The sequence below is a fragment of the Crocodylus siamensis genome, chromosome 6 (assembly GCF_052110815.1).
Source record: "Crocodylus siamensis isolate JL-2025a chromosome 6, ASM5211081v1, whole genome shotgun sequence".
NCBI classification, from domain to species: Eukaryota; Metazoa; Chordata; order Crocodylia; family Crocodylidae; genus Crocodylus; species Crocodylus siamensis.
The window spans coordinates 52,343,437-52,362,247 of NC_143400.1; the positions used below are offsets into that span (position 1 = coordinate 52,343,437).

Below are 18,811 nucleotides of genomic sequence, written 5' to 3' on the forward strand. Positions count from 1 at the left end.
ACGCCCTTAAGTGCTTCAAAGAAGTCCCAGGAGGTTCCTGTGGTGCGGTGCCACTCAAAAAGGGGGCTGCAGCCACACCCCTGCACCCCACTCTGGATCCGCCCCGTCCCTGTCTAAACTATCCCAGTCAAATATCTGTCTAACCTGATCTTAAAAACTAAGGATGCAGATTCCACAACCTCACCAGGTAATCTGTTTGACTGCTTATCTATATTTTTCCTAATGCTCAACATAAATTTCCCTTGCTGCAATTTAAGACTGTTACATCTTGTCCTGCCTCCTGCGGCCACAGAGAATAGTCTAGCCCCACACTTTTTACAACCACCCTTTAGGCATTTAATGCTGCCCTCAAATTACCCTCAGTCTTTTCTTCTCTGTCTTCTGTCCAACCTTTTCTTGTAAGTCATTGCTTCTAGACCACTAATAATTTTTGTATCTCTCCACTGGACTCTTTCTAATCTGCACACATCTGTCTTAAAGTGCAGTGCCCAAAACCAGACATCACGCTTCAGTTTTGGTCTCACCAGTGCTGAAAAGAGTGGATCACACTTCCCTTCACTTGCAAGCAACTCTCATCTTACTAAAAACCCATAGGCTATTCGCTTGTTTTGCAACAAGAGCACACTGTTGATCTATATTCAGTTTACAGGATACATACTACAACCTCCAGGTCCTTTTCTGCAGTGCTACACCCTAGCCAAGCATTCCCCAATTTGCATATGGGTATGTGACTGGTCTGTCCCAAGTACTTGGACTTTGCATTTGTTTTATTGAATATCATTCATTTAATTTTGGACCATTTTCCAGTTTATCAAGATCATTCCGAATCCAAAACCTATAATCCAAAGCATCTGCAACTCCACCCGTTCTGGTGTCATCTGCAAATTTGCCCTCAATTCCATCCTTCAAAAGAATATCTATTCCAATGAGGAACTGGCTCTGAAAACTAGTTATGACAACTTCAGTGCTAACATGATTAACTCTTTCACTTGTGTGAGCAAACACCCAATTAATGTGCTACCCCAGCATCCCAAACTACATCTCATGATTGCCCATGAGCTAATACCCTCAATTCTTTCTATCCGCCTACCACACATGCAATTTCCTTCCTGACCTCCCTATCCACTTCCACCTTGACCGCACAAAATCAGGTGGATGCTGACATGACAGTGAGATTAATGCATTTAATATAAAACAGAGCACCACAAGGGATACCATGCTGATTGAGTTATTCATTCCGTATGTAATAAAAGCCTCCAGTTTTTTTTTAATTGACTAGAAGGCTATGAAGCCTGTGTGGCTATGTCATGGTGCATGGTACATAAACCAAAAGCACTCGCACAGATTTTAGAGTCACCTTGTCACAGCGAACAAGGGCCTGCATCATGGCTTGGACATCCTGGTGCATCATTATCCATGGGACAAGACCACTGCTTAGCATTCAGAGAACTGGAGCCTGTTTCCCATTTCAAAAAGAAATCCCATCCAGTGGCCTGCTTTGTAAACCTCCATGCTGCAGAACTGAGCAAAAGCAGAATGAGCTGGGTGGCTCGAAATACTGAAGGTGAAATAGCCAGGAAAAGACAAACATGGAACCTGCTCCTATTCTCATCCTCGTGTCACACTGGTAATGACCCAAATCACTCCGACCCTAAAACACAATGCTAATCTCCCAGGGACTTGAAATACCCCGATGAAGACTGCGCTCTGTCTGTGCCTTTCACTTAGGGACTCTGAGTGAGCGGCTAAGTGCTGATAAAAGCTGGTATTAATGGCTCCCTAAGTGCCCCCTGAGCTTGGCTGTCAGCATGAAACCGCTCTGGTCTAATAGCCCCATGATATCTGCAGCTTTTGTTCTAGGGTGGGGGGAAATAGGGGGAGAAGGAGCTAAACAATACAAGCCTATTTTTCCACAGCAGTGGAATTAAGCCCATTTTCTCAGCCTTAAAATACCAGAAATTTTTAGTGACAATTCCCCCAGGCTTATTAAGTGGCTCATCTCAGCTGCTCAGGTTGACGGAAGCTTTGAACAGATGTCAGGATTCGTGTACCTCCTGGGAGTTTGCAAGTAGGAGAATATGCCATATGTGCAGACAGTTTCCCGACATGCAGAGGTTGGAGGGGCCCGACGCTGCTCTCAGTTACACTGGTGTGAATTGGGAGCAACTCCACTGAAGTCAGCAGAGCTACACTGGGCAAAAACCAGGGTGAAAGCATGACCAGAATCACAGCACTGCCAACTCTCAAGATTGATTATTAAGTCCTGCCATATTTGGTACTTTTCTTGAGGGTCCCGCCTTGGGGGTGGGGGTTTAGTAATGAGAGCTCAGCTCTCTGTGTCGACCAGAATACATTTGTAGTCCTTGTGGCTACAAACAGGAAGAAAAAAACGCTTGAAAGCATGACCCCCTAAAGACTAAAAAAACAGACAGCAATTAAAAGGCTCACAGGATATTATTTTACAAGCTGTGGCTTTTAAGTCGGTCTCATGATTTTTGGGTGGGAGAGAAGGACTGTGTCACATTATGTTGAATGCTTCAGAGTGGAAGAGCTGCAGTGGAGGACTTTTACTTGGCTGAGAGAAACAAAATCTATAAATATGTCCCTGGGGTGAAGGTCAAGAAGCCAAAGAATAGGCTGGGATGCATAGACATGAAATGGCAGACACTGTTCTCAAGGGTCAAAACCTTCAAGTTGCTCACTTACATCTGCCCTTAGGACACTGTTCAAGAGAGTGACACTCACCAGGCACTGCATTCACAACCATATCCCAAGCTGCCTTGGGGAAAGTACTGTATGGGACTGTCACTCCTCTTTCCACACAGGTGACTCTCCATCCCAGCCCCCACCACCCTCCTCCTCCTTTATGCTCCATCCAGCACAACTGAGTTGAGGCAGGGAGAAAAGTAATTTGGATACTGGTCTAGACAGGTGTATGTAGGTAATATTGAAATACAAACTGCCCCAGGAGCGGACCAAGGAAGGAACCATGACTCCCAAGAGTTGAGATTTGCTCCGAAGGGCAAGTAACCTACCACTAGTCTGAAACAGGAACGTACAATGTGTATACCTAATGCAAGGCAAATTGCAAGAGTCTAGCCTCTGGGGATATTTCAAGAAATTGGACCAATTATTGCTCAGTCTGAAAATCAGCTATTGAACAAATACATCTGCAAAACCATGCAAGGGCTGGCTCATGAAAAGCACCTTAATGAAAGGCAAATACACCAGATCTCCAACTGATGAAAATCAGCATTGCTCCATTGACTATATACTTCACCTGAGGGTCTGGCTTCCCCCCCTACTCCTTAAACTCTCCTTTTCAGTCTTTGTGCCCACTCAGCTTTCCCTGTCAGGGCAAGCAAAAGGAGGCGCAGGCACTATTCACGCACACAGTTCATTTCTTCAAACATCCGGGGCTCTCCTTTCTCACCTTCCCTGTGCAGACAGGTGTCCCTGTTCAGTATTGCTGATGCAGCGACTTGTTAATCCCATCTTCCAGGATCAGGAAAAAGTGGGTTATTATGCACTCCACCCTGCATACTGTTTAAGAGACCTGTCATCACACTACTGCACAAAAGGACAAGCCAATAAAAGGATACACCTAGAGAAAGGGTAGTCCAGTCATTACAGTGCTTCCCTGAGCCTCGGTTGGTGTGGATACAATCCTATGCCTTGGGCACCAGCTTCCTGTGTAACCTTGGTGAATCACTGAAGACCAGATTCAAAATAGGATTAAAGTGCCGGAAGTGTAACATTGGTGGAAACTGGGCACCTATCCAAGTGAGCAATCCACAAAACCCTGCCTGCATTGATACAATCACGCTTCTCCTTGATTTTCATCTCTCAGGCCCTGTGAATCCTTCTATGGAGTGATTCAACTTCAACAGGAAGGGTGGAGAATACCCTTATACCAATCTGGCCTACAACTTGGTGATAACAGCACTTTTCTAGCAGATCTAAGATATCTCTTTTCACATTACATAACTTTGGTTGTGAATTCAGCTCCCAAATCTAACACCTAAAACTGAGCAAGAAGCACAACCTACGCCTCCCTCTTCCTGGGTTACTGTACTTCCTAGACTACTCGGTAAAAGCAGGGTGGCATCAACAGTTGGGCCTTCCTAGAGAAGAGAATACTGGTTGCCAATAAGGAAATGAATGACTTACGCACCTACACCCAGAGCCGATTTCAGACCATAAATCTCAGTTGCACACAGAAGCCTAACCCAGGACTACATGCAGGAGAGAGGCAGGATCTGAAGGGCAACTTTCTCTTCAGCATTGGCTACCAGCTGCCTTGGCAATCCCTGGCTCAGCATGCTGGCGCTTGCCAATCCTATTCCTATAGGCCTAGCTCTCCCCATTCACACCATAAAACCTGGCCTTGTGAATTCAGCTCCCAATCTCAGCCCCTGAAAGCAAGGTGAAGTGATGCCAAGGTTCACCATACCAAAGTCCCTCTGGCCCTTGTCTCTGCACCCCATCTGTGCAGGGGTGCTATGAGAGTAATTACACAAGAGATTGTAAGGTACTCTGGTAGCACCATAACAGGGCCCTGGAAAACAGCTCTGCAAAATTATGACCCCTGTCAAATGCGTGAAGGAAACAAGCTGTAAAGATAGAGGGGAAACAATATTCTGCAGCCAAGTGGTTCTTAATGTTCCTAAACTCTCACTTAGAACGAGCCAACGGGCCACTAGCAGGGCTGGCTGGAAAACAAATTTTGTTTTGTGAAAAGTTTTGAGGTGTCAGAGTTTGTTTTCATTCCACATCAGGATGAACTCTGGACCCTTCAAAACACTTTGTGGAAGAGCAGACAGACACCCCAAAACAGTTATGCACTTCCCACAAACCAGGAGAGGGCGATGACCATCAGGCCAGGCTGGGGTGGGATCACTCACCACCCCTCCTGGGAAGCTGGGGCACAGTATTGAAAGGCATGAAATATCTATGGGGCCAAAGAGGTTGGGAGCAGAAGCAGCTTGATCCTAGAGCCCAAGGAGGAGGGCTCAGCTGAGCTGTTCTCAGCTGGGACAGAGGAGATCCACATTTAAGGCCCCGTTCTCCCTTAGCAAAGACACAGAGCAGCAGCTTACACCTAGATCTTCCACGTTGCTGGTGGACAAGATTCTTTGGGTAAACCGATATCATTTATTAGACCAACTAAAATAGTTGGAAAAAATTCTTCTTTGAAAGCTTTCAGGTGAAAACACCCTTCCCTTCCAGGTAAAACACTCCAATACTTTGCTCCTCCCTCACCCTTTATCCCCTCTCCCTTTATCTTTAACCAGAAATTCCAGCCTGGACATGAATACAGACAGGTTTTAGCCATGTCAATTCAGTGTATTCCAAAAGAAAAGAGACATTTTGTCCAAAAAGCAGACAAGCAAAGCATAAAACAAGTTTGCAGAGACCCCACCGTGCACTTTACAAATGCAGCCTTCTTTGTTACAGGATGCAAAGACATGATGCATTCCCCATGTCTCTAGAAGTTAATGAAAAAAGGAGGGAATGAACTATTTTTTAAATTCTTTTTTGCATACCTGTGGAAAAATAAAATTATTCGTTTCAGTGTTTTATTCAAGTTTTTGCCCAAAGTTGCAGGTTCTTTTAAAAGATAGAAACTTGCCAGGTATTACAAAACAGCACCAGCAACAACAAACGTTTCTTTTTATGTTGAAATGGCATTTTCTAATCAGTAGCATAACTAGAGAAGGATGACCAAGGCACCAGCCCAGTCACTGTTTTTGTGGAGGCACAAGAATGGAGGCTGCTGCTGCAACTACCTGGGCCAACACAGTCCTGGTGCTGAAACTTGTTATACCTCTATTTTCTATGCAGGCCTAAATTTCACAAGTGACCTTCTCTAGAAAGCCTAGCTTAATTGTTCTCATTGAGCAAAGCAAAATAGTCTATCAATGATGGGGAGGAAAATTGTCCTGGATAAAAACTGTGGCATGCACAGTATATGCAACAGGCTTTGTATACCTATGCTTCTGAGGGCAATGAAAGGTCTTATACTATGGGCTCAATATTTTCCTTTACTCAGAGAAATTTCTTTTATCTGAGATGAGTGTTTTAAGTGTCAGAGAGATACTACATGGCGAGATGTAGGGCCATAGACCTATGAATGCAATCACACAGCATGAGCTGGAATCCATCTCCTTTGGAAACGCTTAACTCCTCATCCTTCCCCTTCACAAAGACTACCTTTTGCACACCCTCCCCAAACCTCTTGTAACCTGGAAATCATGAAGCTGCATACAAACATGAAGGATCATATTTGTTTCTAGATTTTTAGCAAAATAATGGTCTTGGAGTGTATCAGATGATTGCCTCCCCCTTTGCTAGACAGGAAGGTAGTTTTTCATAGTGAAAAACTGCAGTTCCGCCTGGGTGAAAAACTAGCCGAGAGAATCAAGCCTGGTTATAGTTTGTGAGCCTGGTTATGATATATCGAATCACAGCCCAGTTTAAATCGGAGGTGTTTATTAAAGAAAAGAGCTACACCTACAGACATGGGCAAACACATTTCTTCACAGCTTGAGTCCCAGCTTTGTCCCTGTTGCTTGCCCAGAACCTTTGTTGAAAATGTTATACAGGCTGCAGGGTTTGATCAACACTGCAAATAAAACACATGATTGCACAGTCAGTACTGCCAGCCCCAAGAGTTCAAAAATCATGGGTAAGGCTCCTCAAAGTAATGAGCTTGGCCCCCCAAATCATTAGATAACTTTTACTACTTTGGGGGCCTACCCCTTTGCTTGTTGCGCACCTCCCCCAGCATGTCCATCCATCTGCACTGTCAGCTTTTCTATATACAATCTAGCAGTTTTTTATGCATTCGCCCACCCGCTCAACCTTGCCTCCCAGCCACACATCTACCCCCTTAAAATATTGTTCCTGGGAGGAAAGGGGAAAGGAAGAAGGGCTACTGACTCTGCCTTTTTCTTCTGCCACATCTCCTCTCATGAAAATGGCATCAGCTGTTCCCTCTCCCACTTTCAAATCCAAGAACTCCTCAGTCCTGGGAGACATCTCTACAGCTCGTATTGCATGTCTGCAAGAGGCAGGGAAAGGAGGAATGCAGCTAGTTAGAGAGGGTTTTGCAACCAGCCAAAGAAGGTATTTTTTTTCCCCTTGGCAAGTCCAAAAATCACGCAAGTGCAGGAGTTTTTAGCATGACTGCTTCCAGCAAGGGCTAGAATTACATTTCTGCTGATGAAATCATGAGAGTTGACAACCTCTACCTAATACAGCCCTAAGCATCTTCATTAAAGGCAACCACAGTCCCATGTAGCTCAGGCAACACCATCCCTAGGCAGGGACTGGAGAGCATGAAAATGTCAAGGTGTGCTAGCTGCATACTCTTTGCCTAAGCACAAGGAGCTTGACTTCAGCTTCGAGGCAGCTGGGACTGACTAGAGCATTAAGCAAATAGATTTTAATTTAAACATTTGGATTTCAAAGCTTTTCTGCAGTGATACCAACACATTCCCCAATGCCCAGTACTTGAAAATTCTGTCCCTTGGCCGTCAGCAATATTAAATGAGCCGCTTTAAAGTACCGTGTAATTTGGGGGAAGAGATGGTGAGCAAAGCTACAGAGGGGGGGAAAAAAACCAGAGTAAACTTTGGAAAATATTAATAAAAAACTCAGAAAAAGGAGATGAAAAGAAGGAAGCGTGATTTCCATATTTATAAATCTAACCCCTCGGAGGCTTCCAGCAGGCGGTATCAAACTGACAGCATGGATGGTAGAACCCAAAAAGAGAGAAAAGTTCCAATTAACGGAAAGAATCAGAGTGCTGTTCCCAGAGTTTCATTTAAATCAGAACCAATCAAGGCTTGTTCTGGTTCCTGCAGCTTCGCTCGGGAAATAATGAGAAAGATGAAAGGGGCTCAGCCGGCTAACGCAGGCCTCCACAGCCCTTTGAAGCCAAGAAATCACAAACATTGCTTCTGAGAGGTTTGTATTTGTATGGCAGCTGTTGCACAGGCTCCTTTGCGGGAATGATCTGCTGCTTGATTTCCTTCTGCCCGGCCGTGGCCTGGGCAATAATAAACAATCACAGGCCACGTGCGCGCTGTGTTTTAAAACACCACAATGCAGCCGTTTAAAGGACAATGTCAAGAAGTTTAAGCCCCAAGTACAACCTGTCTCCGTTGTCTTCCTCTAAATGGTGTCTTATCCCTGAATCCACCACTGTCACTGCATTGAAGAAGTTTAAAAAAAGCAAATGCTGGCTGCTAAGTCTTGATAAATAAAACGCGCCAATCCCCCTGGATCTGCAACGGGATTTTGATGAAAATGTCCATCCTTGTGGCTGTACTGATATCCCTGATGTTGCTGGACAAACAAGGGAGTCAAACCAAAAGGGAGCTGCGTAAATTGGAGCTGCATTGAAGCTGACATGATTCTTTCCATGGACTCTCAGGGCTTTGGTTCATGTCCCGGTAGCCTCCAGGGAGGAAATCAGTTTGCCAGGTGGAGAGCAATTAATCCTGGGAGCTCTTGTTTTGAGTGTCTACAAAGTTCTTATAAACAGACTAAAAATAATGAGTTAAAGCAGATTTTAAAGGGGGGGGGGGAAACTAAAAACACAATCTATATTCGTTGACGTTATACCAGAAGCTGAGGTTTCCCTCACTAAATGCCTTGCTCTCAGGTTTATGTCCATTTTGGAAAAAAAGACCCTTCTGTGGCTATGGAACAATGAGTACAGAGGGCAGCCTTCCACCATTTGAAGCAGACCTCTGCTGACTACAATTTAACATTAATACATACTTTCCACACCCCTAGAGGAAGGGAAAGGCCGCTTAACATTCACTGGGAGTCTAAAGTATGCAAAAGGAGTTCAAGAGCATTTATATTTAACTTTTTAGGTGAGACACAGGTGAAATAAATTGGACCCTACTTCGCTGAGGAAGGGGGAAAATACATGGGTCACATGTTGTGGTTGTCTTTACACTCCTTTTTCTACTGCCATGTTCCTGGTAAGGTGTGCGTGTGTGTAGACAACCACTATAATATTACACACACACACACACACACACACACACACACACACGGAAAGACTTTCTGACACCAGGGCATGGACACTGTATTAAATCAGTCAAATTAGCTGAAAGTCCATGCATTTCCTACTGCTCACTCTGCAACACACAATGAAGACTGGTGCCTACTGTATGCTTTCCATTAGGACTACCATTTCTTCCTCCAGTTCTGCTCCAGGTGGTGTGACAGGGTGCTCCCTGCCTGCATATGGATGGAGCAGGCACTTGCTTTTCTGAAAAGCGTTGGAGTTATTTATGTGCCTCACACCCAGATTGTTGAAAAGGAAACAGGCCACATATGTGTAGGCTGTTTTCTGTAGGATGAAGCAGGAGGGAGGATCCTGTGCACAGCTCTTCACAATCTGCAGTCCCTGATGCCTGACATAGGCACAACTAAAGGTAAGCAAAGGTATCTATTGTCCAATTTTTACATCTCTCAGTAATCCCTGAAAGAGATTCCATTTCCCTTTCTGTGGCAGCCAGATAAATGCCATTCCCTGAATGGCAGTGGCACTGCTCAGTCTGAAGCAATTCTAGGATGCCCCCCTTTGTTAGCAAAGCTAGAGACCATAAAACAATGTCCAAACCAAGCACTGACTTACCTTTGCAGGCCACATTGTTCTCAGGCTCGTATCCAGCTTTGCAAGTACAGCGCCCAATGGGAACCATCCATTCCCCATCACCATTGCAGTACAATTTAATGGGCACATCCACCTCCTCAGCATTGGGGATACATGTGCCACGTGCAATCACAAGCGAGGTGCTCTCTGCCCCAGTCATTGTCTCTGGGAAGATGGCAAAGTTCTGCACCACGCTAGGACATTTCTTGAAGAAGACCCTGACTGACAACAATGACATACAAGCCCCATAGTCCTGGAAGGCGAGGTAAAAGCCATTGCGGGTGAGAGGTCCAAAGCTTCTCACTTCTGTGTTCACCTTCATCAACCTGCCACCGAAATCCACCTGGGAGAAGCTCTCGTCAGCCGCAATGGTGTCCACTTTGAGGTAGGGTGCCTCCGTCCAGAAGGCTGACTTCTTGGTGGCAATGACAGAGTCTGTCTCATAGTAGTACAGGTTAAAGGTTTCTTTGCAAGACCCAGGAACATTGGGGAGGCTGCTGCAGTCCCGCACGGTGAAGCGCATTTCGGTGTAAATGCGGTGGGCACCCCGTCGGTTTATGAATGTCGTGAGGAGCCAGTTGTTCTGGTTTGGCTCGAAGACATTGCACACCTGGTAAGTGCGGATGGTGTTCAGGTTCTCGTCGTAGCCGCTGACCTCTTCCCACTGTGTGAAATTCACAGAAACAGACAATGAGAAGGATGCAATGGAACAGGCACAATAGTGGAAGTTTAACCTACTCGCCTTTTAATCACTCCTAATTCAGAGTGGGGATGGAGGGAGGGACAGTCAGTGGCTCAGAGGATTAGCGCATTTGGCTTTCACCTCTGGAAACACAAGAGAAAACCATATTTTAGGTTCATGATTTATGGAAGCAAACAGAAAACAAAACCCTGACTCTAAAAGCAAAAAAAAAAAATTCCTGCTATATATGTGCATGTGCGCACACACACGCGTGCACACACACGTGTGGAAAAAGGAATTCTTTTCAACTTAATAATGAAGGGCAGCACAGACCTCCAAGCTCAAAGGAGATCAACAGTATCATCCCCATGTTACTGTTGGGGAAACTGAGGCAGGTAGAGGCAAAGTGTGACTTACCCATGGTCGCCCCCACTGGTTATGGCAGAGATAGAAAGAATTGCAGACCTCCTCGGTCCTAACTCAGGCTACACTGCATCCTATTCATTTCCTTGCCTCATTAATACTGCTAGCACTTGAAGAGGATATCAGGCTGCCTCACATCAAAGCTTTGAACTTTTTTACATTGTCAAAGGCAATGAGTTACCATAACCATGGATGGCAGATCTATGTCAAGAAACAAAAATTCTGTTCACACTATCAACAGCTTGAAGCCACAGGTTCTCAAACTGAGGAGGACCACTTGCTGGTGATCTGCAGAGAGCTGGATAGTTGCCCGGAGCTACTTTCTTCCTTGTTTCCAGGTGCTAAATTGTATGAAAATATAGCAATATGCCTAATCCATGCAGGCAATTGTTGCAGCATCTCCACAGATGCTTATGTTTAAATAGTAGGAGAGATGGGCCATTCATTTGTGACTGGAAGGGAGAGTGGTGCATGAGCATACTTCTCTATTAAGCTGCGGTCACCATCTGGCTCCATTGCTATATGTAGTGCTGTCAGTCTCACTTTCATGAGCAATAAATAAATAAAGCAAGGCACCACCAAAACTGAAAGACAGAGTGCAGATTTGCAATCAGATTCATAAAAGGGCATCAAGATAATCCCGACTACGATTTCGATTAAGGGGCAGCAGCAAACGGTGAATAGTCTATGATGACATTAGTCCTACAGACAGATTGATAACCTCATAATCCATTCATCTTCACTAATCCATGTTTATAGTCTTCTCATTTGTAACAGCATTACTCATATGGCAGTGTTTACATGCTACCGTGGACGTGGCAGTGTTTATGTGCTATACAAATGGAGTGGGGGGTGCACATACACATATACAAGGGTGTATTACAAAATGCTGGAGTACCCTATATGTGCACTGATATAACAATATTAATGGGGAAAGGAAGAGTTTATAGTACAGTATATAGCATCCCTGTAGCATCACAGTATTACACATTTTTCTTCACTTCTGCTCCCCTGTCAAATCAATATTTTTCTTTAGTATTTGCACTAGTAAGCTACAGTATTGGTGTAGGGACTGGAGTACTAGTTAATTCTTACAGGATCTTGTTTCATCAACAACTAAGTGTTTCAGTAAATTTTATCCCAGGTCTAACTTTGCTTAACCTTGCAAAGATCCCAGCTCAAGGTGGTATAGCTGCATTCTTACTAATGGATGCTAACTGAGTAAGCGGTAGATGGTGGCAAACAATTCCATCCAATAATGTGTCCTCTCACTTGTTATCCTATTCCTGGGCATGCCATGAAAACAGTACGAAGATATTACTTCTCTGCCTTGAACAATATGTTATTTTGACTGGACCTAGTATCCTTTCATAACAGAGCACTTAATTTACATGAGAAAGGTAGCCGAGTTCATTCTGGATTACTGAATCAGAATTGTTTACTACATCATTTTGGGCTTTGCATTGTGAGCCAGAATCCAATTAATTTCAGATAATGGGCTACCTAGCTTTTAGTAGTTGCCTGGTTGTGAACTATCAGCTCTGGGGTTGGTGTTTTGCCAAACTCTAAAGGAAATGGCCTCTTCTTTCAATCTGTAGTTGCTCTCACACACGCCAACATCACTGCCCAGGCTGATATTCTTTTATTCATGATGTACACTGGGGAAATGAGCTCTGTCTCTAACACCAATTCTACTGCCTTCCCATGGTGCCCCCATTTCACTGAGGCGAGAGTCTTGAATGGAGCCTCAGAATTCAGATTTGGGCTTGTCTCTTTATGAAAGACCTTGACTGCAAAAGTGGCTCTGGCAGTGAAGACAGAAGGCCAGATTGTCAAGCAAAGACCACCCAGCAGCAGTAGAGGAGTAGGAGTAGGAATCCATAAGCACCTGCTAGAGGTGACTGGAACAAGGAGCATTGTACATCAGCAACTGAGATACACATATCTGTCTCTGAAAACCCCAAACCTTCTAAAATACAAATCACACACATCATCCTCCACCGTGATCGGCCACTGGACAGCATGTTCTGCCCACGTTCACTCCACATGCACTGACTCATCTGACCCCAGTGGTCTTTCCTGCCCAAGTGCAAGGGGGCTGGACCCGATGACCTGTAAGGTCCCTTCCTGCCCCTAGCAACTATGAAACTCCCAGAAAGGAGGCCAGGATTAATAGTGACCATGTGCCATTAGGCATCCTTGAGACAGCCTCAGACCTGGGCACATGCTCAGTGCCCCTTCCGTCATTGTTAAGAGCTGGCATGTGCAGCGTGGGAGTGAGTGGGCAGGGCACCCTCTGCATCAGGGTGCAACATGGAGGTGGGATAGACATGGCCCGAGCGAGCAATGTGTGCGAGGAGGGGAGAACAGTGGGTGGGAGGTGAGGCTGCAGGTGGGTGGGCGAACTCGAACAAACAGGGTCCCTGCTAAGCAGCCAGGTGTACAAGGCGCGTGTTCCTCCCATGCTGCTGAATGCAATTCCCTGTTCATGCCGCCACGCTGGGCTGTGTGTCAGGGAAGGAGGTGAGAGCTGGGCCCTGCAACAGAGACACTAAAATTGAGATATACCGTGTCTCCAAGCCTGGATACTCGCGGAGCCAACCACACCGCCCCCACTCAGCCTGCCACCAGGCATGGAGTAGCACCACCCCTGCCAGAGGGGAATCCCTGAGCCACAGTAACAGCAGCTGCCATTGTTGACATGCTAACAGTGGCAAATTCATTGTTTCAACAAGATCCCTTTAAATAATTCACGGGGAGCTGGGGATTAAAACAATGTTCCTCTGCGTGTCTGCTGAGATTTAAAACACTTCCAGCTGGGAGATTTAAAGAGAGTATAATGGACTGTTGCACCTCTTGGCTCTGCCCCCCCTGGATTCTCCCCTTCCCACCCCGGGAGCCACCTCGCTACCACCATCATCACCACCACCACACAGCAGAGAAAGCCCGGGGGTAAAGTTTGGCAGGTAACCATAGCAACAGTAGCTGTGCTATTCAGCTGTCATTATCCTGGTGCCTCACTCGTGATTATCTGAAGCTGTCAGATGAATGCAGGCTGTCATTCTTGCCCCACAAGGAGCATGTAGGTACAAGGCTGGGGAGCTGCTGGTGGGTGCCTCTGTACACTGGAGGTGCTCTCCACTGCACCTTGGTGCTGACACGTGCCCGGGCATTTATTCTTGAGCTTGTCCAGAGAAACTGCTTACCCCTCAGGGAGGCAAATGCCTCCATCCTTGCTGATACAGAAGCTGTTAGCTCTGCTAACACACAATGAAAGGGAGCACAGCCTGATTATGGCAATATGGCCCTTATATTCTAGCTGCTTAGGCATAGTTACCAAGCCACTTGGTTGCAGCAGGGCTTTGGAGAGCTCATGAGCAGGAACATGGAATCAGCTCCTGCCATCAGAAATAACATAGCCATTGAACGCCACATACAGGTCTGTCACTTGTCCCAAACTGCCATGGACAACAAAGCAAATAATCTGTCATAGTGTCAAGTCAAGTCAGTCCCGAGGCCACTGCAACCACTGGGGCACCTTAGATGCTGTAACAACCCTCTGGTCAGTTGAGGTTCTTTGCATCATTGGTGATTCTTTGGGCAGTGACCTGGTGGCACCCACCTCCTCTCCAGATATGGATGGCCGTTGACTCATAGAAAGCTTGTCTGCCCTTTGACAGGTCTTGTTTTCGGTCCTGCTGGGTGTCCACATGCCCTTCTCACACAGACTAGCTCAGGTGGGAGTTCCAGTTTAGTTGCTAACCACTCAACCATGAAACAGGCTGTACTGGTTTATGTGGTACCAGTTAGCAGACCAAGAGAGGCTTGGCCTGATAGGACAGAGTGAGTAGAGTATATCTGAATGATACAGGCAATATGTCTGGACTAGCCTGTCTAATTCCCAAAATGCTCCCTCTAGTCATACACTGCTTAAACCCTAGGGTGGTGTCAAACTATAGACCCCAATGGACTTTGATTTACATCCACTGAGGATCTGATCCCAAAATCAACTACTTTGAAGTTCTGCCTCCAGCAGATAGTTAAGATGACTCTGTTGTGGTTTGTTTTGTTGCATTTAAGAGACCTAATCTTTTCCCAGACCCTGGTGTGTGTTACTTGTGAGACTCAGATGGTAATTGTTAATAGCCTCATGGGAATCACTTTCATTTGTATCATTCTAAATGATCACAGTCTTTCCTATACTTCAGGGTATAGTTGCAGTTATGTTACCGTGTAAAGAAGCTGTGCAGTGCATGCATAGCTGTTTTATCCTACTGCAATTCTGCTTCTTGCTCCTAATCTAACCTGCAAACAGGTAATTTTAACAGTCTACTCAGAATGAAGAGGTACATCTAATCAAGTCCGAGGCAGTTCTGGAAATTAGTGGAGTGGTGGACTAGAGCTATCGAAAGCCAGCACCAAGGCAAGAAAATGCCAGTGGTGCAATGAGATGGTTCCTCCAACGGTCAACCCTGGAAGGTGGCAAAACAACCCTCCAACTGGGGGGAGGAAAAATGACAGGGGAGCTTTTCTGAAGCAGCAGAGTGGTCAGGAGCATGAAGGAGAAGGGGAAGGGGAAAGGGAAAGAGGTTTGAGGGAAGGGTAGAGAGGTGGCAGTTCAGAACTTAACACCAGCAACTAGAAATGGAAATGCCAAGGTTGTATTGCTGGTTCCCAATAGCACACTGTAAAGGCAGCAGCTTGGTGAGGGGGCATGGAGAAGGACAGGGGGGAGGAAGCAGATGGTGAGGAGATAAGACTTGACCAGGCCAATGGGAAATCTGAAGAGGATGATCCAATATGCCACCATGACTGTGATATGTATACTGCTCTTGATTAGACTCAGGCAACCTCAGTGAAGCATATGAGATAAAAGTAAGGCAGCAATTGTGCTCTACTCTTCCCACCCATCCTTTGTCTGTCTCTGTTTCTGGTTTATCTCTCTTCTCTACCTGTCTCTTATCAGTCTATTATCTACCAGTTCATATATCCAGCTGTCTCCTTATCTACTCTGTCAACTACCCCCTTTGTCATTTTTTCTTCTTTCTTGTCCCGTAGCTCATATCTGTGTTGTATCTATGTGCCTCTCCTTATATTTGCATCTATACATCATATTGACCCATCAGGCCTTTCTGTCTCTTGTCTGGTAAACAGGTATATCTCCATCTACATAGCTCCATTTCTGTCTCAGGGACTGCAATAACAAACCCCGATTCCTGTCAAAAATAACTTCTTGCCAGTGGGGACTTAGGCAAGAAAGAGATGTTCGTCTCTAAAGCAACCATCAGATAGTGGAATAGGTATACTTCTGTTCCTCCCTTTCTCTCACCACCAGGAGAAGGCAACAATTTGGCAAATTTAAAAGCAATGACAGGAAATACTATTTTGCCAGTACTCACTGAGCCCCTGGAACTCTCTGCTACAAGTTATTCCTAAAGCCAGAAGCTCAGCAGTACTGAAGCCGTATTTGAATATGTACAATAAAATCTAGTTAATTTATCACTTTGAGGCAATTAGTAATAATCACGAATTTATCCATGAGGGAATATTTTTCCCTGTTTTCAGGAGTTATGGACAATAAATTTAAGTTCCCAGGAAAATAATAAAATTAAATAAACCCTTAAAAAGTTTCAATTTCAGTCATCAAAAGAAATAACAACAACAAAAATAGGCTGCCATTTTTAGCTCATCAGCAAAAAACAAAACAAAAAACCCCATTCATTTTCATTATACTTTTCCAGTGAAAGCAAAACCATTTCACCACTAGTTCCACCATCCTATAAAGTGAAATCCTGACTCTGTGGATGTCAATGGCAAAGTCCCCATTGATTTCAGTGAAGACAGGATATCATCCATAGGTCTTCAGGGCCAGACTGTGAGAAAGAGCTGAAGTTATTTGCATGAGTTATGATGTTATAAGTCAACAGAGCTTACAGAATATCCTGGACACCTCTTATGTGAATACGTGTTACTATTGTTCTGTAGGAATCAGGACTGCCCTGACCAGGAAATAACACGAACGTGCCACAGGCATGTATATTAAGAGCTGTTGAACAAAAGATTAGGATCATGCTGTCATTAGGTGGGTACTTAAAAAGAATATTATTTAACTGGTTAAGTATGTTTGGGAGCAGGAAGAGACCCTGCTTAGTGTAATCTGCACTGAAACTGGTTTTGCCATTTTACCACTACAGTCCCTTGTAAGACGCTTGCTTAGTGTGCTGGCTTTGGCAGGTGGGTTTACTCCCGAAGGAGCAACTAAACCACTCCTCCCCACTCAAACAGAGTCTTTACGTTGCAAACAAATAGGCAAATAATAAAAAAAAAAACCAAAAAAACCTTAACGCCCTGTTGTGGGCACTCAGAAAGGAATCCCTTGGCTCCGGCCCCTTGTTGTAGCAGGCTGTTCTATTCCCAGCTGGCTCCTTCTCTCTACATTGTTCCCTAAGAGTCCTCTTTCTGCCTTCCTTGCTGGGTTTTTAAGTTCCCAGGGGGTCACTCCCTTAGCAGCAGCTCCTCCACAGCTGAAGTTACTCAACACAGCTGGCTCCCCTCCTCTTAAGGGGACAAACCACCCAGTTATATCCATGTATAAATATTACCCCTACATATGACAGTAGTGAGCTATTACTTGAAGATTGTATCTAGTCTTGGGGTCAACACATTGAAAAAGAGGTTATAAAATTTAAAAAGGCTTCAGTGAGGTGCTAGAGAAACCATGAAAGGTCTGAAAAAATTAACTCAAAGTGAGAAAATAAAGATGCTGACTCTTTTTTAGTTCACTGAAGAAAAGGTTAAGTAGTAACTTGATGGCAGTCTACAAGTACACACACTGGGAGGCGATTTCTGTTAGTAGATGCAGCTTGTTAATTTAAAAAAAATACAAGATCTACAGTTGATGCTGAAACTGTACAAATTCCAACTAGATACAAGGCATCTTTTTGTTTTTTGTTTTTTTTAAACAGTGAAGGTAATTAGCCACCAAAACAACTACTCTAGGAAGGTAACAGATCCACCACCACATATCAGTTTTTACATCATGACTTGGTATCTTTCTAAAAGATAAACTACTGCTCTAACAAAACTTTTGGGCTTCTAGGTGATGTGACTGGGTAAGGTTCTTTGATCTCAATTAGTTGGAAGCCAAACAGGTTAATCTTAAAAGCCTCTCACAGCTTTATGATCCACGACACCTTGTGAAACTCTTCCTATGGAACAGGCTGCCTCTAGGCTGGGAGAGATGCCTTTGTTTGCCATGTTGTAGTAAATAACATTTCTTTATGCTTCAAGCTTTATGCCCATCTCCTGGGAGCTTTCACAGCTGGGTGTGTATATTTGCCACCAGCTTTTATTTTGTGATTCCTTTTGCTGTGTTTGTAATCTGCAAATACAGCCCATCTGGGACAAGAGCTCAGCTCCTAGTTCATCCTAGATTTTCAACAGTCCACCAGCCAGCATACACCAAATATGCAGAGCTTTTGGGTTATTTTGGTGCTCGGTGGGAATCTTGTCAAAAACCTCAGTCCAAAGGGTTTTAGTGTTCTTGTAAGTGATATATGGTTGAGCACTTCTGAAAGTCTGGCCAAAATGAGGAGGCTTCTGGATTCCACCTGGGAATGCCCTCAGCGAAAAAATTAACTCTGACCCCAGGGAAGGCCAAATAAAAACTGGGCACTAAGGTCACAGGTAAACAGGTTTCGAAAAGCTAGTGAGGACTTCTGTGGAGATGAGGAAACCTCAAGAAACTGGAACAATACCAAGATGTGACTGCAGCATCCGCCTAGCGCTGCAAGCACCCCACACTACAATGCAACACAGAGAAGGTTCACAGTGAAGAAAACTTCTACCAAGATACAACATAACTCCGTAAAAGATATTAGATTTTTCACTACAGCATCTCTCTGTCGTTATATGTTCACTGTTCTAATGAAGCCATCCATCTCTCAAGCCATTCCTTGGCCCACCCGAGTATCACCTTTTCTGTAGCATCTCTCTCTACCTTACCCTCTATCCATCAATCTGTTCTG

General features: G+C 44.8%; 1 protein-coding gene across 10 annotated transcripts in view; it reads right to left on the reverse strand.

Moving 5' to 3' along the window:
- EPHB1 (EPH receptor B1) overlaps window positions 1-18,811 on the reverse strand; it is a 322,722-nt gene that overhangs the window by 211,207 nt on the left and 92,704 nt on the right. For all 10 annotated transcript variants that reach the window (XM_090052907.1, XM_090052906.1, XM_090052904.1 and 7 more), the window contains exon 3: window positions 9,662-10,343. In XM_090052907.1, the coding sequence (XP_089909033.1) occupies window positions 9,662-10,343 (682 nt within the window). The remainder of the gene's footprint in view (window positions 1-9,661; window positions 10,344-18,811) is intronic.